Source organism: Neovison vison, chromosome 7 (assembly GCF_020171115.1).
Source record: "Neovison vison isolate M4711 chromosome 7, ASM_NN_V1, whole genome shotgun sequence".
Taxonomy (NCBI): Eukaryota; Metazoa; Chordata; class Mammalia; order Carnivora; family Mustelidae; genus Neogale; species Neogale vison.
The window spans coordinates 34,407,138-34,435,127 of NC_058097.1; the positions used below are offsets into that span (position 1 = coordinate 34,407,138).

The 27,990-nt window shown below is 43.7% G+C and overlaps 1 protein-coding gene across 3 annotated transcripts in view; it reads left to right on the forward strand.

Annotated features, from left to right (window-relative positions):
• The first annotated feature begins 339 nt into the window (after positions 1–339).
• Positions 340–27,990, forward strand: part of ABCC12 (ATP binding cassette subfamily C member 12) — a 68,569-nt gene continuing 40,918 nt past the window's right edge. For 2 of the 3 annotated variants that reach the window (XM_044260424.1, XM_044260423.1), the window contains exons 1-11: positions 340–458; positions 3,698–3,853; positions 6,135–6,282; positions 6,572–6,805; positions 8,396–8,569; positions 9,029–9,176; positions 12,563–12,711; positions 15,162–15,269; positions 17,414–17,689; positions 21,342–21,413; positions 23,958–24,082. In XM_044260424.1, coding sequence (XP_044116359.1) covers positions 340–458; positions 3,698–3,853; positions 6,135–6,282; positions 6,572–6,805; positions 8,396–8,569; positions 9,029–9,176; positions 12,563–12,711; positions 15,162–15,269; positions 17,414–17,689; positions 21,342–21,413; positions 23,958–24,082 — 1,709 coding nt within the window. The remainder of the gene's footprint in view (positions 459–3,697; positions 3,854–6,134; positions 6,283–6,571; positions 6,806–8,395; positions 8,570–9,028; positions 9,177–12,562; positions 12,712–15,161; positions 15,270–17,413; positions 17,690–21,341; positions 21,414–23,957; positions 24,083–27,990) is intronic. The other variant, XM_044260425.1, reaches the window with a different exon arrangement.

Genomic DNA, 27,990 nt, shown 5'->3' on the forward strand with positions numbered 1-27,990 from the left:
CCATGACAGTCTTTTTTTTTGTCCCAGTCAACCCAAAATGGAAAAGAAGAGGCACAGAATGTCCTGGCTAATAAGGAAACCTCAAAGTGGAACTGAAGGATGTGGCAGGGTTTCGGGCCACACCTCACCCTCCACCCCCACCTGACCCATAAATGTAGAAAGCTAATTGGTGAAACTGTCTAAGGGGTTGGAGCAAGGAAGCTGATCTGGGTAGAGTTTGGGTGGAATGCCTGAACCCATTTCAGAGTGTCCTCATTTCTCAGTGACCTTCCTCATCTTTCTGCTTTATAGTGAAAGTGTCCCTAGGCCAATAGGCCAGGGCTCCAGGCTGCCATCAGGATGGTGGGTGAAGGCCCCTACCTTATCTCAGATTTGGATCGGCGAGGCCAGCGGAGAACCTTTATAGAAAGATATGACTCCAGCCTAAAAACCATGATCCCAGTGAGACCCTATGCAAGGTAAGCCAGGAGGAGGATTGGATGGAGGGTCTGGGGAGAACCTCCAGAATTAGTTTCTAGCCTATCAGGAGAGTAGGTTCTGGCCCTGCTCCCCATGCTGCTGCTCTGTATTCTCTTGTCTTTGTGTCTTCCATCCATCCATCCATCCATCCATCCATTAGCCACTCCTGTTATCCTTTGCTGAGAGAACAATAGCTAGTGTTTAAGGAAAGCTTTCATTGTGCCAGTACCTATCCAAGTACTTTACAAACATGGTCTCATTCACTCTTCCCAGCCGCCATGGAGGTATTATTATCTTTATCTGATGGGCGGGCAAATGAGGCACAGAGAAGTTAAGTAACTTGCTGAAAGTTCACCAGGTAGCTTTTTTTTTCTGTAACACACAAACTTTCTAACTGTTAACACTTAGAATGCTAAAACAATTGCCATTTAGTTAGCATACAACTTTATGGTTGGGTCAGCAACTTGGGCTGGGCTTACATGGGTGATTCATCTGGTCTTGAGTAGGCTTACTTATAAATATTCCGGTCGTCAAGGTGGCTGCTGACTGGGGCAATAGGAACAAGTGGGCCATATGGGCTATCAATCCCCATCAGGGTATCCTGGGCTTGATCACTTAGTATGAGAGCAGACTGCCAAAATGATGAGTTGAAGCATATAGGGTTTCTTGAGATTCAAGTTCAGAACTGGCACACCATTTCTTTCACAGCATTCTATTGACCAAATTGAGGCACAAGTCTGCTCAGATTCTAGGAGTGGAGAAATAGACTAGACCTACTGATGGAAGCAGTTGCAAGCTCACAATCCAAAGGGCTGTTATACAGATGGGGAGAGAGAATTAGGTCATGTATGAACTGCAGGATAGAAACACATGTAGCTTGACTTTCAAGCTCACATGCTTAACTCTAACATGATATGATGTGATATTATTAATATTATACTAGTCAAAATATCATAAAATGCTTCCTTTTCTGCATGGAAAAGGCCCTTATGTCCAGTCCTCTGAACATCAGAAGGCCAAGTGGCATCTCTATAGTGAGGTGACAGAGCATTGCTTTTTTCTAGAATCTTTGGACCGAAGATGCACCTTGAGCCCTCTGAGGGGAGAGGTGAAGGTTGAAAGGTGAGGGAATAGGCTAACATAACTAGCCCCAGGCAGGAAAGCACTAACTACCCACTGTTTTGGCTGAGCTATAATTGTTTTGTGGAGAGGCAATGTAGTGTAGAGCTTAAGAAAATGATGGGGACCTTGGAGTCAGCAAGGAGTGGGTTTGAATCATTGCTCCACCACTTTTCAACTCTAAGATTTTGGCCAAGGACTTGAACTTCTCTGTGCCACTATGTTCTTGCCTACGAAATGGTGTCATTATTCTATCCTTCTGTCCACTCCAATGATTTGTTGTAATGATTCTATGAAGTAATGTATGACTGTATCATAAAAGCCACCTTTTAGAAAGTTTTACCATGTGCCAGGTACATGGTACATTGTTAATATTCTCTTAGCTTGAGTTCTCCAAAATCAGAGTCTGAGCTAAGAACTTGGATGCAGGTAGCTCATTCAGGATGTGATCCCAGGAAGCAGGAGGGAGGATTTAGGGGAAGTGGGTCAGGGAAGGACAACATGGTGTCATCAGTGTCACTGCTATGGGAATAGGGGCTGGATTCTACTAGGTCTTCCTGGGAAAGTGTACAATTTTCCACCCAAAGGATAAGAGGGTGCATTTGTCCATGGGCTCCTATATTCCCCATTTGTTAAGATTTGCCCCTGGATGCATCAGTGCCCTGCAATTCTGGGCTGCACTTATGCTTCTGAGAAGGCACTGAAATAGGTGGTGAAAAGGGGCATAGCTCACATTTAAGATGGGATGTTGTCAGCTTGAGCCAAGCATCTGTGGCCCATGGCATCCTGGCAGCATCTGCTACAAGTATAAAGCCCTTACAGGGTCCAGAATATACTAATGGCTTAGTAATCAGTAGATATTACTCCATGTCTCTGACTTTATTCTTTCTTAGGTGGTTAATTGGTTAATTTTGCAAGGGCAAAACCAAGGTCTTCTCCTCCTTCATTACCTCTTCCTCTTCCTCTCTTTTCTTCTCTTCCTTCTCCTCAACTGTTTACTCTTTCTCCTCCTTTTCTTTTTGCTTCTTTTTCCTCCTTTCCTTCTGCTTTCTTCCATTTCTTCTTTCTTCTCCTCCTTTCCCCTCCTCCACCCTCTTTTTTTGTCTGCTAGCTGGTATTTATGTAGTCAGAGCACTTTATTATTTTTTATTTTTTATTTTTTTTAAAGATTTTATTTATTTATTTGAGAGAGAGAGACAGTGAGAGAGAGCATGAGCGAGGAGAAGGTCAGAGAGTGAAGCAGACTCCTCATGGAGCTGGGAGCCCGATGTGGGACTCGATCCCGGGACTCCAGGATCACGCCCTGAGCCGAAGGCAGTCGTCCAACCAACTGCGCCACCCAGGCGTCCCTAGTCAGAGCACTTTAAATGCTTTAATTCATTCCATCCTCCTGGTCTGCAGAACCATGAGTTTGCCTCCAGCATGTGCCTGCCTAGGTAGCCTCCCTGCTTCATCCCCATGGTGTCATGCCCGGCTCTGTACCTTCCCCATCCTCCTGGGAGCACAAGACATGCACTTCAGCCTCTGATAATCAGCTTCCAGATCTTCATTTCTTCATGACAAATAGGTCAGGTGCCTTCGTTCCCATGGGTTGGTTGTGAGGTTTGAGCACTGGCTCACTAAAAAAATTCCATGGTGGATAGCACTTATCAGTTCTTATGGCCTACCATGGCTGATTTCAAGGCAATGTGATGTCACTGAATGCCAAGTTGGGAAGAGATGTGCATAGCACCCTGTTCCATTGTATTTCTACTGTATAGATGCAACAGATTTATATAATCTAAAGACCATACATACTAGCAAAGTCTAGTAAAATATTTAAGAAGTTATGAGTTTCAAGTACTTACCTTTGTCCTTAAGACAATTTATTTAAAATTAAGTAATTTTTAATACTGGCCATGTTTAGCAACTAACTTGCAAAACTCCTAAAAATCTTAAAATCAGTTATCACAGACTGATATGAGCAGGTCCCAGCACACGCCATTGCTCAAATGGGTAATGGGTGGGAATCATGGCTTCTAAGTGTGGCTGTGATTATTACTACAGTTAAGAGCTCAAGCTAGGGACTCAGGGCAATAAACTCCATGCCCTGGAACACAGAGTGTCTCATTTGTCTTAGGCTGGCACCCAACCCTGTGGATGATGCAGGACTGCTCTCCTTTGCTACATTTTCCTGGATCACACCAGTGATGGTTAGGGGCTACAAGCACACATTGACTGTGGATACCCTGCCCCCGCTGTCACCATATGACTCATCGGACACCAATGCCAAAAGGTACCAGGATTCCGTAGGTCACCCCAGGAGAGGAGCCCATCCTATGCAGGGGCCCATGTGCCCTTTGAGTGATCTCCTTTCCCCGGTATGGAAGGACCTCCAGGTCCTTGGGGGCCCTTTTTGGTGGGTGTTCCCTGAAACATGAGTTGGGTTGACTGAATTTATTGACCGAGTCTCTGGGGAGGTGAGGAAAAAGGATTGCTTGTGAGCTACAGCCTAAGGCTTAGGAGCTGGGTTGTCGCTGATTTATAGAAGCCCTACAATGGGACGAAGGCGGCCAGAATTTCACTTTGCCCTGTGCTGGCTAGACCCACCTGGGCTGCTGCTGAGTGCAGCTCCAGGCATCATGTTTTGTTTTACTTTAAAAATCATTATTGGGCTTTTATATTGTAAAATTTGTTTAAGTTGAGCCAAATGAAACTGCTAATATTTGACAGTTTTGACTTACAAAAAATGTAAATGTCATTGGTTCAACCCAATTCATATTAATTCTAAAAATGTTAAAGCAACAGACATTTAAGCCATGAGAGTATCCCTACTGTACTCCTGCTCTGCTACCCAGAGGTCAGCATTGTTAAACGTTTATGTTGATCTGTCCAGAATTTTTTCTACTCTAATTAAGCATATCCTGTTGTACCATCTTCTGTGGATCAATACCTCTTCTTCCTCCCATTTACATGTCATTTTTTTTTTCTTTAAACAAAGTGAAGTGTTATAGAATGGTTGACCATTTTGCTATTTTCAGTAAGCATTTATAAAGATTTTTCCATGTCAGCATAAGGATAAAGACATTAACTTCATTCTTTCTCCCAGCTCCTTTGACCTTTGAGGTTGTGATGAATCATAATGTCTTAAACAATGGGGAAACGTCTCTAAGACTTTTTTGCACTCATTTCTTTTGGGAGTCTTCTTATCTTTGGCCACATGTGGTAAAGTGCAAAGTATAGTCTGGAGTATGTGTTTAAAGGACTGGGAATTTTAATCATGGTCTTGCAATTGTTTCTACAGTTGCGCTTCTTCCCCTCACCCATGTGTTGGAGATATCTCATTCAATGGTGATTTCCCATATCTATAGTCCAGAGAAAGTTGCCAGTGAGATCAGAGAAAAGAAGCGGGACCAGTGCCTGTGGAGTATTGGATTTTCCTTCTACTTCTCTGGTCTGAACTTCTCTTTCTGTTTTTAATGTTTCCTTCAATCTACCCAACATCAACTTGGGTCCTCTTCTCTTCCATGCTATGCCTATTCCTCGGTGAGTTTATCCCTTGCAAAGACTCAACACCAAATACAACCTTTTAATAATATGCCCCTTCAGTCCACGCCTCTCTTCCAGACTCTGAATTCATATGTCCTGCATCCAACTGGACAGCTGGACTTGTATGACTCATAAATGTCTTGTATCTAAAGCTGGTTTCTTCTGGGCCCCAACCTGACGATGCTCTTCTCTTCTTCTTGACAAACTCCATTCACACCGTTGGTTGAGCCAGAAAATTGGGGTCCCTGATCCTCCCTCCCCTTTCTTTCACATCTGCTTCATCAATATGTCCCGTTGTCTCTGTCCATTCTTTCTCAAACGCACGTCCCTTAAAGCCAGTGTCAAACCACCACCACTTCTCCCCTGGTTGTCAACAGTCTCCTGCTATGGTCCCCCTGCTTTTGCTCTTGTTCCCCCTCTAACCCACTATTCTCACACCAACCTGAATTTTCTTTTAGATATGTAAAATGATCTTATCACTTAGGCTTAAAAACCTGCAATGGCTTCCTTTGCTCCAGAAAATAAACCTAAACTCCTTTCTGAGAACTATGAGGTCCCACGGGATCTGGCTTTGCCTCTCCTCCCAGTGTCATGTCAGCCTGTCTCCTCCTTCACCACACTCTTGTCACACTTGCCTTCTTTCAGATCTTTGAAATGGACTAACTCCTCCCTGTTCTGGGGAAGACTACTCTTGTCATTCTTCTGTTGCCTCTGTCTTTTTTTTTTTTTTTAAATCAGAACTGGTATTGTGCCAGAGACGGGCAGTAGGAGCAGGAAATGAAGGCCTGGAAAGTGCCCAAGTGCCAGGTACCAGCTGGTGCTTGTGCCGAGGCTTTGCCCTCCTGCCCCTCCTGTATCCCATCTGCCCTAGAAAGGAAGAAAAGAGAATCAGAGCTGCTTCTGTAGAGCGACCACGGCCAGGGATGAGGGTTGTGTTGAGCACCTTTGAGAGGTTTGTCCATCGAAGTAGTTTCAAACAGCAAATGGAAATGTAAGTCCCTTTCCTTCTTCCTGTTCTTTCATCACAGATTTCGAATCCTTTGGGATGAAGAGGTAGAAAGAGTGGGTCCTGAGCAAGCCTCTCTGGGCCGAGTAGTCTGGAAATTCCAGAGGACACGTGTTTTGATGGATATTGTGGCCAACATCCTGTGTGTGATCATGGCAGCCATAGGGCCGGTGAGTGGGGGTGGCCCTTCCCCTGCCTTGTCAAACAGGTCCCTAGTCTGGCAAAGAATGTCATTAGTTACTTTCTCTACGAGCTGGTGGGTTTAGTACATTGTCATTATCTTTGAGCTCCTTGGGGGCAAATTTTCATAAAGCTAATCCTTGTCAAGCACAGCAGCCGCCACTGAAATTAATTAAAAAGTTTGCCTCATAAAGTCAGCTTGCCGACATTATCTGAGGCTTCCTATACAAACCTCAACCCCCAGTGGCCCTCTTCTCTCTCCATTGTGCTGTTTTGCAGACGGTTCTCATTCACCAAATCCTCCAACATACCGAGAGCATTTCTAGGAATGTCTGGGCTGGCATTGGCCTGTGCATAGCCCTTTTTGCTACTGAGTTTACCAAAGTGCTCTTTTGGGCCCTTGCCTGGGCCATAAATTACCGCACAGCAATCCGGTTGAAGGTGGCTGTCTCCACTTTGGTTTTCGAAAACCTGGTGTCCTTCAAGACGCTGGCACACATCTCTGTTGGTGAGGTAAGCAGGTCCAGAGTTTCATTTTAGAAAATTAAATCCTGGCTTTTCTGAATATGAGTGAAATATGCTTCCTGGATGGTGCATATGCCTTCTTTTTATTTGTCCAATGTCCTGCCCATTATACCCTATTTCCATGCTAAATGAGGTGAGGGAGACTCAAAACACCAGAGGAATTCAGTGAAAGGAGGGCTCCATTCAAGCTGGAGAATTTGGAAAGGCTTTCTTATTCCAGATGACTCAGGGCTGGGGGATGACATCATTCAATCCCTTTGAGTGTCAAAAGGGACACTGAGGCAGTATGGGATACACCACAGGCATTTAAAAAAATGAGTGAGGAATTGATCCAGTAATTCTGATTGTGTAGAATTTGGGGTGCCAAAGCCATAATAAAGACTATGTCTACTGGACTTCAGAACTTGTATTTTCCCTTTTTCTCTTTCCTTCTTTCTTTCCTCCCTCCTTCCTTCCTTCCTTTCTTTCTTCCTTCCTTCCTCTCTCACTCTCTCTTCTCTTCTCTTCTGTTCTCTTCTCTTCGAGTAGGGGAAAGAGAGAGGGTCAGAGAGAGGGACAGATGGAGAGAGTGAATATCAAGCAGGCTCCACACCCAGTGCACAGCCTGACATGGGGCTCGATCTCACAACCCTTAGATCATGACTTGAGCCAAAAACAAGAGCTGGACACAACTGACTGAGCCACCCAGGTGCCCTGAATTTATATTTTCTTAAGCCTTTGAACCTTAGCAATAAAATCCTCACCATTTACACAATAAAATCTCCCTAGTCAAGGGAACTTCAGGTGGCATGAGGTAAGGGAGAAGATTTGCCCCTGTCTTACAGTTGCTCTTTCATTATGTTCAAAGTATCCTGTATCAGTTAAGATGAACTTGGTTGCATAGAACAAGAAAATATAAAGTAGCAGTAGATTAAGCAAGATGAATTTATTCCACATTTTGCAAAAGGAGTCTGGAAGAGAACAATTCAGAGCTGGTACGGGGATTTCTGGATTTTCTTTTCTTTGTCACTATCCTAGTGCATGACTCCCATAATGGTTTAGGATGGATGCTGGAGGTCCAGTCATGTGAGTCATGTTTCAGATAGCTGGTAAAAGGAAGGAGAAAAGAATAAGGATATATGTCCTCTAAGTTGAGTTCGCTCCCTTTAAGAATGCATTTCCAAACTCCCATTTGACACTTTTGGCTTTTATCTATCTCATTGTCCTTGACATAATCACATGGCCGTACTCTTTCCACAAAGGAGACTAAAAAAATGTAGTCTTTTAGCTGGGCACATTCGTGCTCTGAATAAAGCAGGAAGAAGGAGAGATAGATAAAGGGTAGGCAGCTAGCCATTTCTCCAGCTTGCTCTTAGATGATAATATTTATTACTCTTATGTCTTTCTTCATTGGGACTCTCAGTCCTAAAATACTGGCCTCTCCAAAATCAGATCAGCATGAGAGCCACAAAATTCATCATGTTTGTCCCTTGGCAATACCCCTCCCTCTTAAGGCAGTTTCTTCTCTCCTTCTCTTCTCACTTGAGGAGATGTTTGGGTGATGCTTCCAAAGCCTGATTCCATGTGCTTTCTTTCCAGGTGCTCAATATACTATCAAATGATAGTTATTCCTTGTTTGAAGCTGCCTTGTTTTGTCCCTTGCCAGCCACCATCCCTATCCTAATGGCTGTTTGTGCAGTGTATGCTTTTTTCATTCTGGGCCCCACAGCTCTCATCGGGATATCTGTGTACATCGTATTCATCCCCATCCAGGTAATGGCAGATCTTTGCAACTGTAACCTCTGTATGCTTGCATTTTGCACACATGTTCTCACTGAATTGGAATAGATGGTTTCATTTCCAGGGCAGGAACCTGAAGCCTATGCCCTCACTTCGTGCTCACGAATGTGCTTTCTTTTCTTGGCACAGTGTATTTTATTTTTAAGAACTTGAATTTGAATGCCCTAGGGGAGAAAGGCATGCTTTCCAGTTTGTCAAAGTCCCCAACACTCTGTTTGCATCCTAATAACTCATGTATTTGTATCACCTGCGTGATCTCCAGTGTTGTCCCCTGGTTCACATCGGCTGCCACAACTCAAGGGAAGGATGGCTGAGAATCTTAGCCCAACTTCCCTTTGAACTTTTCCTGGCACTTATACTCTGATCCCTGGATTTTTAGGCCAACTGCAATTCAGCAGTTCTCTCTGAACACTGTTTGTACCTTGATTTCAGATGTTTATGGCTAAGCTCAATTCAGCTTTCCGACGATCAGCAATTTCGGTGACAGACAAGCGAGTTCAGACAATGAATGAGTTTCTGACCTGCATAAAGCTGATTAAAATGTACGCCTGGGAAAAATCTTTTACCAATACTATTCAAGGTAGGACGTGCTGGTGCTTGAAGAACCACTTACTCTGTAGAATGTGCTCTTCCAAAGTGTTCTTAAGGTTCCTGGGGCCAGGCATTCCAGAAAGGGGGCCGTGGGGACCCCTTGAGCTGCTTTGCAGGCTTTTCAAAGGATTGCAGAGGTTTTAATAGACCCAGGCATCTGCTCTGGTGAATCCAAGTGTTCAACAGGTGAGAGACATAAGGTCTAGCCTTTATGAAGGCATGTGGATGTTGGTACTGACCAGTTACCTTTCACAAAAGTAATCTCCTAAAACATTATGAAGAGAAGATCTATCTATTTCCTTGACTTAGAAGATGTATACACATCTTCTAAGTCAAGATACACAGGCACACACTCGAGCTTATGTATATATATCTCCTTGCCTGCAGCAACATCATGATTGGATGACCCCCTGACTTGACATTCCTTGCAGATATGAGGACACATACATAGCTTTTTTAAAAAGATGATATTAAACCATTACAATCAAATATAAATGCAAATCTAATTGCAGGAACATTTACATAATTGCTGACATAGACTCAGGTGGTTGGCCGGTTAATGATCTGAACCACTGTTACAATTGACTCTCTGGATCTACAATTACACTTTTAGATCAGCATGTAATTGGCCCTGAAGCTGTGTCTCTGTGTTTTAGGGAGTGGTTTTAGAAAACTTGCTTCTGAGATTGCCCAAGGAAATGCTGCAGTTTGGGACACTGGCAACCCTTTGGAACATTCCTTGAAGACCCAGAAATACTTCCCTTACACTTTGAACTCACTTTAGTACAATGATTTGATTAAACTGGATTCCATTTGACTTAGTTCAATTTAATTCAACTCATTTTAATTCGAGTCAGTTTAACTCAATAAATATTTATCAGCTTCCTGCTATGTGCAAGGTCATAGGAGCTACATAGAATTATAAGAGAAAGGGTTCCTGCTTCTGGGATGAAGGAACAATGAGTTAACTAAGCTCAACAGTAGCTGTAAGTTTTTGGCTCTGCCTCTAGAATATGTCTGGAATCTGCTTCTCTTCGTTCTGCTGCCACCCTAGTACAAGCCAATATTCTCTCCCTTTTGGAGTATGGAAAGAACTTCCAGATGCAACATTTGCTTTCTTCCCTCCCCCTAAAATCCATTATGTACTCAGAAACCACTGTGACCTTTGAAAAATGTCAGTCAGATCCTGTTCCTCCCTGCTGAAAAATCTTTAATGGCTTCTTATCACACTTAGATTATTCCAATTTAGGACTTTTGATTTAAATCCAAATTCCATGGGACACCTGGATGGCTCAGTGGGTTAAAGCCTCTGCCTTCAGCTCAGGTCATGATCTCAGGGTCTTGGGATCAAGCCATGCATCAGGCTCTTTGCTCAGTGGGGAGCCTGCAACCCCCTGCCCTCTGCCTGCCTCTCTGCCTACTTGTGATCTCTGTCTGTCAAATAAATAAATAAATAAATAAATAAAGTCTTTAGAAAAAAAAAAAAGCTCCAGGGGCGCCTGGGTGGCTCAGTGGTTTAAGCCTCTGCCTTCAGCTCAGGTCATGATCTCAGGGTCCTGGGATCAAGCCCCACATCGGGCTCTCTGTTCAGCAGGGAGCCTGCTTCCCCCTCTCTCTCTGCCTACTTGTGATCTCTCTCTGTCTATCAAATAAATAAATAAAAATCTTAAAAAAAATAATAAATCCAAATTCCTTTCTGAGGCCTAGTGGATCCAACATGATCTGACCCCTGAAGACCTCTCTGATCTCATCACATCTTGTCCTAACCCTTGATAACTCGCTTGGGCCATGAGGACCTTCTGTCTTTTTTTAGAACAACATCCACGCTCATTCATACCTCAGGATCTTAGCAGTTGCTGTTCTCTCTGCTCTTGTGCTAGATTTTGATGGGGACTTTGGGATGCCTCTCAATGTTGCTGACTCAAAGAGGCCTTCTTGACTATAGTTCTAAGCAGGCCCATTCTCTACCAATTCCTTTTAATCACTTCATCTTGTTCATTTCTTTCATATCGCCCAACAAATTAATAATGACAGGATTTGTTTGTTTATTTCTCTATTGTCTGTGTCCCCAGTGGAAAGAAAGCTGAGACTCTGTTGACTCCTATGCTGTCCAACACCAAGTGCAGCACCTGGTCAATAGTAGACATCAGGTTAAAATTTGTTAAATGAGTGAACACGTGAATTAACCATAGGATGAAATGGGGAAAATGTCACAAAGGAAATGGAGAGAAGCTCCAGGAGGGTGAGGGGCTGAGCACATCCCATTGGAGAGATCAGGAGAAGCATCATGGCAAAAGTGGCATTTTAGAAAGGCCTTGAATGATAGCAAGGATTCAGACATAGACAGAACTGGGGAAGACCCCCAGCAGGAACAAAGGCCTAGAGGTAGATATATGAGGATGTACTTGGGGACAAGGAGGTGGGTGGTATCACAGAGGTAAAGGGCATGTGGACAGCAAAACTTCGGACTGCAGTAGAACTGGGTTCCAACTGTACCATGACCAATTAAAAAGCAAGTTACTTAACCTGTGATGGCTTTTCTGTCCTGCCAGAGGGCATAATAATAGCTCCTCCCTTGTCACACAGTGACGAGAGTGATCAAATGAGAACATTATGCAGTGCTCAGCCAAGCACTCAGTAAGAATCGTGATGGCCCCATGATGCCAGTGTGAAAGGGTTTTTGCGGAAGAGGCTAGAATTGGAGTTAAGAACTTTAAACACCAGGAGAAGGAGGCTTGAATTTAGCTTGTGAGCAATGTGGAGGCATGTACCCCATTTGGACTCATGAAAGGGAGAAATGCTCTTGGGCTTTGGTAGTTGTTCCTGAGACACAGGACAGGAACCCCAATCTGGCAGTCTCCAGGCTTGGCACATGTGTTTTATTTGGTTTCTATAGTATTTAGAAACTTTCCAATCAGTTCCCAACATTTGCAAGGAGAAGGATGTCCCACAAAATTCCAGATCCCAGTCTTCGGAAATAGCCAAAGGTCTGGTGACCCTGGGCTGCCCTGCATTGAGAGGTTGTGGCCCCTTTCACTGAGGCATGTGGTACCCATTTTGCTACACTCCACACCTTCCCTCTGGTCTTACTCTGCCCACTGCTTTCATTTACATTACTTGCCTAACCCCTGTCGGCATCAATGTGTAGGACTTCGTGACACAGAATCAGAATTGGAAAAAGACCCCAGAAACCATCCAATGTGGCAGCGGACATGCACTGAATTCCCAGTTTGTGCCCAGGACTTTCTGCGCTTCCTCTAGTTTAAACTCCACAACAGGAATCCTAAATTCTCTTTCACAGGAGGATCAGGTAGGGGTAAATACATTTTTTAGTGCCGCAAAATAAATCCATCACGGACCGTTCTCTATTTACAGATATAAGGAAGCAGGAAAGGAAATTACTGGAAAAAGCTGGATTCGTCCAAAGTGGAAACTCAGCCCTGGCCCCCATTGCATCCACAATAGCCATTGTATTGACATTCACCTGCCACATCCTCCTCAGACGCAGGCTCACTGCCCCGGTGGTAAGAACCATCTCCAGAACTGGCTTCCTTCACACTGTAGCACTGGCAGGTGCCAGGTGGGAAGTGTCTCCCTGCCTGCAGAGGCCCGGGACTGGACTGGCACAGAATACACAATCCCGGAAGGACCAGAATTCCATCCTGACTTTTAAAAACAAGTCCTTGGGCTGCGGTGAACCCGGGATAGCCCAACAGTGACTTTTGTTCAGTCTACGTCAGTGCAGGAGTAGTGGTTAATGTTGGAACACAATTTGACATTTGGAAAACAAAACTGGAAGCAGACGAGCACTTGGCTGCCTTATTCACAATTATTCCTACGCTTTATAAAAAGGGAAGTTTGTGAGAGTTCTCTCGGTGGGAGGAGTCGTAGGTACTGGGAGATGCAAGGGTCAGAATCCCCCTCTTCAAAATCCTAACTCTGGTACTTTACCATGACAGAGGCAATTCATTGAACCCCTCTTGCTTGGTTTTATTATCTACAAATGGGGTTATAATAGTCCCAGTGGTTGTGAGGACTGAAGGAGTTCTATAAAAGAAGGCATGTGGAACAGCGCCTGGTACGTTGTAAATGCTGTGTATAAGTGTTTGTTGTTCTTATTAGCCTGATGCTCACCCAGGCCAGGCGATTTGGGGCTGAAAGCCTCTGAGGGAGAATTAGAATGAATGTGAGATGCTCAGGTTTTTTTTTTTTTTTTTTTTTTTTTTTTTTTTTTATAAGGGGGTCTGTGCACTCAAAGGTAAAGAAGCTCTGGGCTAGATGGGAAACAGCTCCTGGCTGAAATAAACAGCTGAGTTATTAAACCCAGTGTCTGAAGGGTAAGTGAATGGAGGAAGGGCATTAAAAACAAGAAAAAGAGAGAGAAAGAGAGAGAGAGAGATAGAATGAAATAAGCAAGTGGGGTCGCAGAGCAATAGTTGCACCAAAAATCACAGATTTTGAGGGGAAGGGGGATGTGGAGAAGGCAGGATGCTCCTGCTGAGGGGGCATCTGTTGTGGCACTGTCAGTCCTAGAACCTCCCCGTGTTTCTTGTGATGTGCTTTTTGTTTTCTTGGGTTCTTCATACGCAGTTTACTCACACACTCTGGGGGCTTGAATTCAGCCATGAACCCGAAGCCAGAATGAATGGCAATGACATACCACAGCCTCAACAGAACGCTTTTCAATTATTGTGACTGTGTTCTATGATCCCAAACGATGACAAAGAATTCTTTCCCCAGCAATACATCAAGCAAATTTAAAACCAAATTGAGTGCACGTGGTTAATGTTTTCTAAAATGATGATTTAGAAGACATGTAGGCCAAGAACAAATTCTCCCAAATGCAAGGCACATATTTCTTCAGATTCAGAATCCTTTGTCTTCTCTGTCAGGGCCACATCAGTAGGAGGTCAGCCCCCAGGTGCTGGCTCACATCAGGCAGCCCAAGTGCTTGGGTTTTCTGAGCCAAGATAGGGCTTGGGGACTTAGGGGAGCTGAGTTCTCTGTGGGGATGGATTTGGGACCAGACGTGATAAAGACAGCATTCTTCATTTGCTCTTACAGATCCACTGAGGATTAGTTGAAGCCCAGGGCTCTGTCCATGGGGCCCATACAACAGCAGGGAGGATCACTCTGGATTTGTTGATGGAAGTTGTGTTACCAATTTCTTAAATGGGTGGTTAGGGAGAAGTTGTGAATTACAAATTGGACAGGTGAGAAGATGAAATCTGAGAGATGAGATCATGCACCCCTGGGGCACCGATGGAGTGAGGAAACTTGCCTTCGTTGAGGCTGTGTGATGTTAACCACCTACCAGGCAGGGCTCAGGGAGAAAGGTCTCAGTAAGGAGGGGAGGTGATTTTTTGGGAATGGCAGTTGAACAGAGGCTTTCAAGTTTGTCTCAGATATGTGGTGAGCGTGTGGAGGCCAGACCCCAGGGGCAGGAGAATCAGAAGTCACTCTCCACCTGCCAGCATGGGCCAACTGGTCCTTCCAGGAAACTACTGCCTTCATTTTGGGGCTGAATATGGTATGGATATTTAAACACCAGAAATAAATCTAGACGTGAAGGGCCAGAGGCCTTTGAAGAAGCTGGAAAAAGAGGATAACTTAGGACAGTCCATGGGGTTTTGGGTGAATGGTCTAGGCCTTGTAAAGACGTGGATGGAGACTTCGAAAACACATTCATTTAGAGGACTTCCTTGGACATTATCCTCTCTGTACTGACAGAGACGAGGAATAAATCTCCCACCATTCTGATGAAAATCCAGAGCAAAAGAGATTAAGATATTGTTATCCCTAATTTGCCAGCCCATGATTTGGGAGCCATGAAATGGGGAAAAAAAATGTTCTTGTAAAAACTCCAACTGTGACATTATTTTTCATCTCAACAAATATAATTCCCATAGATATAATGATTCAGAGCCAAGGCAACATCTCATCCTAAACCCTATACTTCTCTTTTGTTCTTAAGGTGTTTAGTGTGATTGCCATGTTTAATGTAATGAAGTTTTCGATTGCAATCTTGCCTTTCTCTGTCAAAGCAATGGCCGAAGCCAATGTCTCTCTGAGGAGAATGAAGGTATAACTAATGCTGGGTGAGTAGGGAAGAGAGATCTCACTTTTGGGTGGGAAAATTCTCAGACATGGGGAAGCAGTGTCAGTCCATTGGAGGGCTGGGTCACTGGTTTGAAGAACATTGGGAGAAGACCCTGCATTCAGAGTTGGATCAATAAATGTGCATCAAAGGATATATAAGGAGAGCTTTATAAGGTGGTCTGCCCTTTTAGTAAAAATGAAATAGAATCTCCTTACATAGAGATGATGTTCCTGAACCTCTTTTTCCAAGCTATAAATCTTAAGTTGTCCCAGGAATGGGGCTAAGTTTGCACTGAGCCATCTTCCTCCCCTTTACCTTCCTGGTTTGTCCTACGATGGGTGTGGAGATGGTAGTGATAAAGAGGGTGGTGGGGCACCACATTTATACATTTAGTTACTTTATTCATTCATTCAGTCAGTCAGTCATCAGAGACCTACTGTGTCCTTCCTGTATATAAGGCATTGTGGTAAATGAAAATAAGAGGAAGAGAGAGCCTTTACTCTCAAGAGCCTCCCAGACTAGTGAAGGACCAGGTATCCCAGGGATTGATGTATGCCCTAAGGATACATGACTTGTGAAAAGGGTGCGTAAAGTGGTTTTGAAGTTCAGGCAAGGGAAGGAAAAGGAGGAGGGTGTTCCAGACATGTGTGAATTAATTGAATAATTTTTTTTCACTCAGGCCAGCAATCTGGAAGTCATCTTAGGCATCTGAGGTGCCTTTATTCATCCCTCTTCTCCCTTACTAATCTACATTCAACGAATCAAGAGCCCTGTTGGGTCACCCTTTGCTCACTGTATTTCCTCAATTTTAAGAGCGCTGTTTGTAAGATTGGGTTGGAAGGAGGCACTGTTGAGTCATCACTTCTTGAACAAAACAGAAGCATGAACACCATCACATTGATGCTATATATTATATCAGATGACAGAAGCATGAACACCATCACATTGATGCTATATATTATATCAGATGACAGAAGCATGAACACCATCACATTGATGCTATATATTATATCAGATGTCTTAGGCTAGAGGAATAATGCTATTTCTTGACTTCTCAACTTTTCCTCTGTCCCTACTGCCGTCACAATCATTCAAGACCTTATCATCTCTCATCTGAATCAACACAGTGACTTATGAACCTATCTTCTTTTTCCCTTATTGTTCTCCTTAAATCCATACCACACTCAGCCCCCAGAGAGCAGTTAAAATATTGGTCTGACCACTAATATTCACCTGCTTGAAATCCTTGAGTCCTTGTTCTCTCTAGGACTGAGACTGAGCCTTCCATCAGCAGGTCCTTAGTTATGTCTCCATCTGATTTCCTATACCCTTCCTATTTTGAGCTCTGTCATAACCCTGAATTGGTTGTTTCATGTCCCCACCCCAATAAACTGTGGTGTTGCATGCTTCCTTGCCTTTACTAATGAAATGTACTCTGTTAAAAAGTTTCCATCTCCTCTTCCCTCCCTCATCTTTGCCTGTACAGCACCTATAGAGATTCAGCTTTGGCTCAAATACATGGCCTTCAGGATGGGGAGTAGAGTTCCCTTCTCTGGAAGTTACAGTGTTTTGTTCTTGTTACATTTCCCTGAAATGTCTAATTATGTTCCCATCTTCCCCCAGACAGTAATCTCTTCACGGCCAGGAATCTTGTCTTATTCATAATTGTATTTCTGCTGTTTACTCCAGAATGACAGAGGGTAGGCACTTGGCAAATGTTTTATTAAACTGAGCTGAGTGAGAACTTAGGAAGAAGACACAGTAGAGGCTGAGCATGTGACCTTGGTGTCATAAGCATCAGTGCCAGGTAATGAAGCCCACCATCCAAAACTGGCAAAAACTTATTACCTTGGGCATGAAGAAGATATGTACTTGATATTAGCATTCTCCAATGTGGGTGACCCACATAGACCTTGTGATTAAAGAGACATGCTGTCCTAGATAGCATGAACTAGTAGACTATTTCTGCTCCAGCTTCTCGTAGGGGAAATATCTTCAGGATATCTTCTCTGAATGTCCTAAGTAAAATTGCCAAGATTATGATTTGGGGTCATCAGAAGATATATTGGGATGGTTCTTGCAAATGGATAATGTCTGCCCAGTTAATTTTGTCTCTTTAATCTTAGAAAATTCTCATAGATAAAAGCCCCCCATCTTACATCGCCCAACCAGAAGACCCAGATACTGTCTTGCTTTTAGCAAATGCCACCTTGACATGGGATCAAGAAACCAGCATAAAAAGTGACCTAAGGAAAGTGCAGAACCAAAAACATTGTCTCAAGAAACAGAGGCTAGAGGCCTACAGTTTGGGTTCATCAGTCCACGGAGTTCCTGGCCCAGAGGAGCAAAGTGGTAGCCCCCCAAAATTTGTTCTGCACAGTATAAACTTTGTGGTGAGAAAGGTGAGTATGTGTTCTCCAGGGGTGGCTTCCATCTTTCCTCCTTGTATCACACAGCTATGGTCTTATCAAGGCCTAACATAATTCCGCTTGAACTGGGGGTGGTGGTGCTGGTGGGAGGATGTGGCTAAGTTGTTTTCTTTCCCCAGTTTTAAAAAATTACGTACATGGCTAATGGAGCCATTTTCTTTGAGCTGAGAGAAGATTGTGGTTATGTTAGTACTGATCGTCAACCTCCCAAAGTGCCCGTTTTAATGTTGAATGAATAATCCAGTTCAGGTGGCTAGGCTCAAAATGACTATTTTTTATAAATCTTTGTAGATTTGGTCCTAATTTCACAATGGAGTACTATGATGGATAATAACTGACAATTAAGAGCACTTACTATTTACCAGGTGCATAATTAACTCATTTAACCACCCCAATAACCTAAGAGGTAGGTACTGTAGCTACCCCCACTTGATGGTTGAGAAACCTGACACACAGGGAGGTTAAATAACTCACCCAAGACCACACTGCTAGCAAGTGGCTTCACACCGAGGGCACCTGGCCCCAGAATCTACGATCTTCAGCAACACACTTGTTAAAAGCAAATGAGATCAACAAGCAACCAGGAAAAGAAGCCAGACAATCTATTGGCTGCTACCCCTCAGGATTGGGGAATAGAGTCTTTAGACAAAGCTCTGCATTTACAGAATGTGTGGCCTTCTCCTACATGTGGCTCTCTTATACTGGGAACTCAGCAGCAGTGCTCTGGGGATGGCAGTGTTTGTTGATTTTGCTGCAAAGAGCTCAGCATTAATCTTGTGCCTAATATTTTATTTTATTTTATTATTTTTTAGGTATTCTTTTTTTTAATTAACATATAATGTATGGGTACAGGTCTGTGAGTCATCAGGCTTACACATTTCACAGCACTTGCCATAATCTTGTGCCTAGTATTTTAATCTCCCACGTCGTTGACTCACCCTTTTGCCATGTGAGCACTATAGAAGGAGAGGTTCCTATTTATTATGTGATGCTAAGTTCGATAGCTGGTGTACGGTGGTACTTCTTGTCGTTAACAGGACTGTCTGCCATGTATTTGTTGGAAATGGTATTTGTTTGGCTGAGTGCAATTGAGCTAGGTTCTCAGAAAAGTCCTGCTGGGTTGCAAACCATTTTGCTTTCTCATTCCCATCCCCTGCCTGTGATGTGCAGCACCTGGATTGCTCTAACCATGCCTTTAGAGTTGCTCCAGAGAGGCCTCAGTGAAGTACTCTTGTGTTTTAAAGAAACTGCCTTTTACCCTCCTCATTGCTTTCTTCCTTCTAATTATGTTGGTGACTCTTGGGCTTGTGCATCAAGGACAGGGTCAATGTTTTCTGAAACAAGGGGGCAACACAGCATCGTGTGGATTAAGGGTATGCCTCTGGAACCTGGTGTACGTGTTCCAGTTCCAGCCACTTGTAGCTGTGTGACTTTGAATATGCCACATAACCTCTTAGAACCTCTCCTCCTTTACCTGCTCAATGGGTATTTTAATAATAATAGCACTTTATAGGCTGGGTGTGAGAATTGAGAGATATCATACAAAAACACTAAGCCAATAGTAAGTCTCAACTGATGTTAGCTGTTATTGCCTTTTTCCTCTCACAACCAAGTCCATCTTAAGAGCAGCCCTTAAATATCTTAAATTCAGAGCATCCATATTTTCCCAAATTTAGTTCCAGGATTCCATTGGGCTATAGTCTCCTTGAGGTCAGGCATGTATCTGTCTCATTCACAGTTGTGACCTGGCACCAAAGCAGGTTCCTGGCACAGTATAGGTTCCCAAGACTCTTTTTGGAATAAACAAATGAATAATTGGAAATCCTGGGGTTGCAGGCCACGTGGATTCTCTCCTGAAAAGACAATTTTCTCTTTTCTCTCAAAAGAGAGCCAAATGCCTAAAAGCTGAATCCATCCCTGTGGTCTCTTTGTCTCAAAGTCTTTGAAGAGTCCTAGTTGAAGAGTCCTAGTTCTTTGAAGTCCTTCTAATGGGATTAAAATGGATGAACTTCACTGAGTTGAAGCTTCAGTGACAGTGTGAGCTGCATAAGGCAGGGATCCCATCTGCCTAGATTACTACTTTATGCCTAGTGCCTAGCATGATGCCTGGTGTTCAAAAAGACTTGTCAAAGAAATTCATGATGACAAGAATCAGTCTTCATGTGCTGGGGGTGGCAGGCGGGACCCTTCTGGTCTATCTCAGATGGGAAAGGAGAAATATTTAGCTCCACGAGGACCATCTTTTCTCTAAGGGATCACTGAAAGCAGGTCTTAATGAGAATGCTCTTAGATGTTCCAACGGCAGCATTACAATATTCACTTGAATACAAGAGTGGGCACATGTCAGCCTAAAAGTCTCTGTATGGACTCTCACTCTGCCTGCAGTAGTTTCCCCCCAGATATTATATGGTTCACTCCTTCACCTCCTTCATGTCTTACTCAAATGGCACCTGTAGCAGATACTACCGGTGACCCATCCATGTGCCCTGGCCATCTTCCAACTGCTGGATCTGTATCTGTGCCCTAGGGCCCTCCCCACCACCCACAAAGCAGCAGGACATCCACAGCCAAGCGAGCCGTTCTCCAACACTGGCTGTTGGTTATTTACCCCCAACTCCCTCAGCCACTGGGGGTAGAGAACCACCCTCAGTTTCCCGGGATTTCGCAGCAAGATTGAACTTCACTTGCCTCCCATGGGGGTGCTGACATAATAGTACATCCTTGATGGGCCACCTTCCCCTTCCCACGGTACCTCCCAAACAAACTACCTTCACTCAATTCTTTTGATTCAGGGCCCATTTCTGGTAGAGCTCAAGCTAAGACATTTACTTTTTCAGTAAGGTTCCCTCCACCCTCATCTCCTCCGTATCTCCTCCCTGCTTCATGTGTTCCCCTGGCTAGGCTCTAACATACTCCATACTCTACTTACTTATTGACTTTTGGTCCACCCAACTAAAACACAAGCTCCTTGAGGGTAGAGCCAAACTATTGTCTGTCATGTTCATTACTGTATGGTGCTATTGCTAGTGCCCAGAACAGCACCTGGCACACATCAGTCTCTTACAATGATTTGTGGTTGAATTAATAGATTAGTAGCTGTAGAATAACCCATTAACCCAATGTATTGGAATAGCATAACTGCTCAGTAATTTCAGATTATGCTTTGGTATGGTGGAAGGATACTTAAAAAAATGACTTTTGAGAAACACTTGGCTCTCTGTATTTCAAAGGCTACCATTGTCCCCCTGGGTTGTGCAGCCTTTAACTTCTATTAGATTTGCTTTCCTGGAGTGGGCAAGGGACAGTCCTCACGTCCAGTGCCTGTGTGTCCCAGACCAGCACAAGGCTGTTTCGCATCAGTGCTTGTACATGATTTCTGGAACTCCTTTGGGCACTCCGCTGTGTTGTGCCAAGGAAAGCACTTAATTAAGACTTAGGTTCCTGCCTCCTCCCAGGCTGCATATCAGGTTTGGGGTGTGAGACTGTATCTGCCATCTCTTAGAGCCGGCAGTGACCCCTTGATTACCACCTGGCCTGGCTAGCACAGTTTGGGGGCAATACCTTTGGCCCAAGACCCTTTAAGAACTGGTGGAATGACTGTGTCTTTTTTCTGTTTCTCTGGTAGGGGAAGGTTTTGGGAATATGTGGGAATGTTGGAAGTGGAAAGAGCTCTCTCATTGCAGCTCTCCTAGGACAGGTAAGCTGTGAAGTTGGAGCACTGACATGAGTCAAATTGTCCCTTGCCTGCCCTGCCTGGGGCCCTTCAAGAACAGTGGACCCAGTGCCTGTTCTCAGCTCCACTGATGCTGTGCACACAGTTAACAGAGATTTCCAGGAAGTTTATGTGCTCAGTAGCTCCATGTCCCTTGTCCACGTGACACTGAGCTTTTCATACACTCTTGGGTTTGCCTCCCAAGGACATGTGTTAAACAATGACTGTTTCCTTGCCTAGAGTGCCATCTTTGTGAAAGGAAGAGACAAGTCATTAAGGACATGGAGTTTCCCAAGACTTGGGACATTCTGATTAGAAAGGCCAGCAAGATGGCTTTGCAGGGAGGGAGTGAGGCACCTGTGACTCACCATGACTCTAGATTATTTTTCCCCTTGTCTTTCTCCTCATCGCTAGTGTCTGCCCAGTGCACTGGCTTATTCAGGTCTTCTTTGATGGAGTGGCTGAATGCATGCATCAACTAAAGCAGCAATGTGCCTTCAGCTTCTCTGCAGACCTCCTGGTGGGAAGAAGGAAGAGTGCAGGATTCTTGTCCTTTGCTATTTCTAGCTGTGTGACCCCAGTGAAATGGCCAAGCCATTTATTATATCCATAGGGCTCTAAATTGATAGTTTCTCATCCCAAATGAATGAATATTAAGTCCTCTTTCTCCCCATTCTGCTATCCCTAAAGAGAAGTTTGGATGCCTGTAGTAGGGAGAGGAGACACCTCTGAAAAAACAAGGATACTAGGTTCAGAAGAACCCACTAGACCAGTGACTTCTTTTGGCCTCAGTTAACTCATTTCTAGAAAGAGCAACAACTTTTTCCCTGTCTGAAGGAAAATGTGGGGGCAGAATACAGTGAGTTCCTAAGGTCCCTTATGCTCTAGAATTCTCTGGGTGTATCTCTGTCATAACCCTAGAGTCAGCAGGTGTGCTCCAGGTGACCCATCCCAATTCTCTACTTAATAACAGGAATCTCTCCACAGCATCCACTAAGAAATGAGCCAGCCTCTGCTTGGATATCTTCGGCAATGGGGAGTTCATTATTTCACAGCCAGTTCCCTCTGGAGAGTTTTGATGTATATGGAAGTGAAGTTTGCCTCCTTTTAACTTCTGCCTTTTGGTCTGCTCCTTTGGAATCTCTCAGAAAAAAATAGAATCTATTTCCCATGTGACATTGGGAAGATCATATGCCTCACCATAGTCACTGGGATAGAGGCAGCAGGGTGACTTTTGAGTGGGCTCTGTACTGCCTGTGTTTACCACCTGTCTCAGCCTCATGCTCACTGTTTAACCTTGGATAAGTAACTAAGTCTCTCTGAACCTTGGTGTCTTCATCTGTAAAATGGTGGTTAGGAGGATCATGGTGAAGGTTACACAAGATAATGTATATAATAGTTATAGGGTAATCCCCAGGGCCAGTCATGGAGATTGGCATAGCCCCTATTCATTTTGATATTCCTTTTTTTTTAAAAAAAGATTTTATTTATTCATTTATTTGAGAGAGAGAGAGCACAAGCAAGCAGAGAGAGAGAAGAGGAAGCAGGCTCACCGCTGAGCAGAGAGCTCGATGCGGGGCTTGATCCCAGGACCCTGAGATCATGGCCTGAGCCGAAGGCAGAGGCTTTAACCCACTGAGCCACCCGGGCGCCCCTATTCATTTTGCTTTTCTTATTACCATTATTGTCATTATCATTTTCTCCAAGTCTAGTGTTCTCTGTCCCTTGGACCATTCCTGAGGTGAAATGGCATCACGTCCCTTGACCTTGGCTATCTTTCTTCACTATCCATGACACATTGCCTCTGCTCATCATCCCTGAGCACCACAAATCCTGTCCCCTGACAACTTTGAACAGGGCATCATCACTAGTGTCCACTGTTACCTGTTAGATACCCATCACCCGGGATCATCCTCAGTGAACTTATGTACTCAGGGCTTTTATGTACACTAGAGCTCATGCAAGTTTCTAACTGGATTGCTCGATGTGCCACATGAAAGTGGATTTTCCACTCCCCTTGAAGAATGGGAAGTTCTGGCTGCGCCGAGCCTGCATCCTTGTACCAGGCCCTGCACCCATTGTGCCACTGAGTTGAGGCTGCTTTCTTGAGAAAGGGCATGCCAGGACCACCATCCACAGCCATACAGGCTATATCTGGCCCCTGGGGCCTGGATGAGGAGGGTAGAATCCAGCTGGTGCACCTGGAGGAAAAGGGAGCCCTTGTGATGGGTCCTCTCAGAGGGCATTTTGTTCTGGTGGTACAGATTTGCCATGTGGTCTCTCCAGCCTGCAGTAGAGCTCACCAATGCCTCTTCTGTGACATTTCTGCCTGGCTGCTCATAGATTTTTGACCTTTGTGACCATCAGACTACCGTTGTGCTGTGCAGTGTGGGTGGGGACATCTTGTTGACCCTCTTGCACCATCATAGTTAATTTTCATGGAATAAGTGGGTGGCAAGGGTGCAGTGGGCCCCTAAAGAGAGGTCTGTGGGGTATAGCTTCTGAAGGTGTTCCGGTATTTTGCTCCAGATGCAGTTACAGCAAGGGATCGTGGCAGTCAATGGGACTGTGGCCTATGTTTCCCAGCAAGCATGGATCTTTCATGGAAATGTGAGAGAAAACATACTATTTGGAGAAAAGTATGATCACCAAAGGTAATATTAACTTTGAAATGAGGAGGCACTTTAGTATTTGATAGCTTCTGCTATAGATGCTGATGCCATTCGTAATGCTTGCTGAGTGGGTTTTTTTTTAATGAATTCTGATTAAACATTTGTCAGATCCAAATGGGTGTTGGTTTTTCTCTTCCTGACCCGAGAGTTCAGGAGAGGCGCCTTCTGCAGACCTGTGATCACACTCTAAGAAATGGGTGGAATTGGCACTTCATTCCTAGTGCAGAGTAGCATATGTTCTGAGGTTCTCTGTAACAGTGCATATGTTGTCTGACTGGAGAAAGATATATCTGGCAATTTTGCTTTAGGCCAAGTAATCAAAACTGCTTGAAATCATGAGCAGCAGGTATGCAAACTAATCAGCCCTGACATTATTAATTGACATCAGATCTATAAGGACATATTCTCATTAATATACTCAAAATGATCTAATGGAAGAAAAACAAAGTTTAAGTCATAATTTTTGGATATACTTTGGATCATTATTTTAAGCACTGGAAAGTAATAGCTTTCTATGATTCTTCTCTGGATTTGGTATGCTGCCATGTACCTTCTCTCATTAGAGTTCTATAAACATCTATTTAGGGAGATCCTAGCATCATATCCCCATTTTATAGACGAAAAGGCTGAAGCTCAGAAGGGGAATTGACTTGCCCAAGGTCAAGGCTATTAAATGGCAAGGGTTGAGTCTTGAATGCCAGGCCAACATCATTTGTTCTCACTGGAGCTTCCCAACATTAGGTCCCCCCAAATATCTCCAAGCTCCCTGATGCTGAAGTAAAGACCAGTGGAATTGCTGCTTGTTTGTTTTAATTTGGCTGCCAGATCTCCAGTGATGATCTGGACTTTAGTATTTTATTGTCTGAACCCACAAACTGTCCTTGCTGGCTGACATTAGCCAGCATGTGTGCCCCCAGCAAGGGGTCTATTACTTTCCCCCCTGCTCTTCCCTGGCCATGGCATCCTGTTGCTAGGAGGCTCAAGAGCAGCAGGAAGGTCTCGTCAGTGCAGGAGTCCTTGGCACCAGCTGAACTGCTCTGCTCAGTGTTTCCTGGCCTCCTCCCCACTCCACCTGGAATGGTTTCTCTTTCTGTAGTAGCCAGCTAGGAAAAAGGATTCCTACCTTCATCAGGCAGAATGTCAGGGCAAATATCTACCAAATACTTGGAATTTGCAGGACTATGCAAGATGAGGGGAGAAGGAAGGGTGGTTCAGATGTGTCTTTGCCCCTGAGGTGTTCAAGTCTGGGGAAGGAGCTGTAAGCGATATACAGAAGTAACAGTGTACCAAGAAGGAACGTGCCAAGTTCCAGGAGGCCCTGTTGGATTATTCAGGGGCAGGAGAGATCATGAGAGGGAAGAGAGGTGTGTTACTTGAATTGGGCCTGGCAGGGTGGATGCAGGCCCCCTTTGTGTGTGGCATCTCTAGGGTGACCATGGTGGCTCTCAGACCATAGGAAGCAAGAGAGTAGGAGGTAACTTAAGATGGCAGGGGTAGAAGTGGCAAAGGGATGAAGATGTGCTGAACACTCTGCATGTCATAGTTAAGGACTGACAAAGGTAATGATGTTAATAATAACCACCGCTGATGGAGAACTTGAAGTGCACCAGGAATTGCGCAGTTGGGTTCAGATATGTGTTCTTGTTTCCTTTTCACAACCCAATGAGCGTTATGAGTCCAATTTATAGAGCGGAGAGTGAGGATCAGGGAAATACATTCACTCGTCCAAGCATTACCCAGCTGGATTCAAACCAGATTGTTCTGATTCCAAAGCCCTTGGTCTTTTATTTTTCTAATTTTTATTTATTTTTTATTTGAGTATAGTCAACACACACTGTTACATTAGTTTCAGGTGTATGACATAGCGATTCAACTTCTCTATATGTTATGGTATGCTCACCCCAAGTGTACCTACTACCATCAGTTACCATACAACCCTATTACAATATCATTGACTAGAAACCCTGTGTTGCACCTTTCATTCCCATGACTTAATCATTCTGTAACCGGAAGCCTGTACCTCCCACCACCCCCTTTCACCCACTTTGCCCGTTTCCTTCCCCCACTTGCAACCACCAATTTATTCTCTGTATTTATGGGTCTGACTCTTTTAGTTTGTTTATTCATTTGTTTTTTCAAATTGCATATATGAGTAAAACCATATGGTGTTTGTCTTTCTCAGTCTGACTTCTATCACTTAGTATAATCTCCTCCAGGCCCATCCATGTTGTTGTAAATGGCATGATCTCATCTTTTTAAGGTTATGTAATATTCTATCACATCACACACACACACACACACACACACACACACGCACATGTGTGTACACACACACACACATCGTATCTTCCTTATTCATCCATCTATCAGTGGACACTTAGGTTGCTTCTATATTTTAGCTATTGTAAATGACGCTGCAATAAATATAGGTGTGCATATATCTTTTGCAATTAGTGTCTGTGTTTTCTAAGGGTAAATACCCCATATTGGAATCACTGGATCATATGGTATTTCCATTTTCAATTTTTGAGGAAATGCTCTACCATTTTCCCGAGTGGCTGCACCGATTTGCGTTCCCACCAACAGCGTATGAGGGTTCCTTTTTCTTCACATCCTTTCCAACACTTATTATTTCTTGCCTTTTTGATTTTAGCCATTCTGATAGGTATGAGGTGATATCTCATTGTGGCTTTAATATGTCTGATGATTAATGATATTGAATGTCTTTTTAAGTGTCTGTTGTCCATCTGTATGTCTTTTTTTTAAGAAAGATGTCTATTCAGGTCCTCTGCCTATTTTGTAATCACTTTGATTTTTGGTATTGAATTATAGAAGTGCTTTATAACATTTTGGATATGAACCCTTTATCAGATGTATCATTTGCAAATATCTTTTCCCACTCAGTAGGTTGCCTTTTTGTTTTGTTGATGGTTTCCTTTGCTGTGCAAAGGTTGTTTGTTTGTTTGTTAGTGGGTCCAAATTCACAGCCCTGAGATCAAGACCTGAGAGAGATAAAGAGTTGGATGCTTGACTGACTGAGCCATCCAGGCACCCCCCCAAATTTTTTATTTTGATGGAGTCCCATTAATTTATTGTTGCTTTTGTTTCTCTTGCCTTAGGAGACATACTGCCAATATCAGAGAAATTACTGCCCGTGTTCTCTTCTAGGATTTTTATAGCCTTAGGTCTCACATTTAGGTCTATGCTATTTGGAGTTTATTTTTGTGTATGGTGATATAACCTGGCCCAGTTTCATTCTTTGCACTTAGCTGTCCAGTTTTCTCTGTACTGTTTTTTTTTTTTTAAATTTTATTTATTTATTTAAGAGAGTGAGGGGGGAGGAGAGAGAAAGCATGAGCAGGCTGAGGAGCAGAGGGAGAAGCAGACTTCCAGCTCAACAGGGAGCCTGATGCAGAGCTCCATCCTGGGGCTCTGGGATCATGACCTGAGCTGAAGGCAGATGCTTAACTGATTGAGTCACCCAGGAGCCCCTCAGCACTATTTGCTGAAGAGACTGTCTTTTCCCATTATATATTCTTGCCTCCTTTGTCATAGATTAATTGACCCTTTAAGTATGGGTTTATTTCTGAGCGTTCTGTTTTGTTCTTTTGATCTATGTGTCTGTTTTTGGGCCAGTACCAAGCTGTTTTGAATACTATAACTTTGTAGGATATCTTAAAATCTGGAATTGTGATACCTCCAGCTTTGTTTTTCTTTCTCAGGGTTGTTTTGGCTACTCGGGGTCTTTTGTATACAAAGACACAAATTTTAGTATCATTTGTTCTAGTTCTGTGAAAAATGATTTGGTATTTTTGATAGGGATCACATTAAATCTATAGATTGCTTTGGATAGTGGGGACGTTTTTAATTCTTCCAATTCATAAGCACTG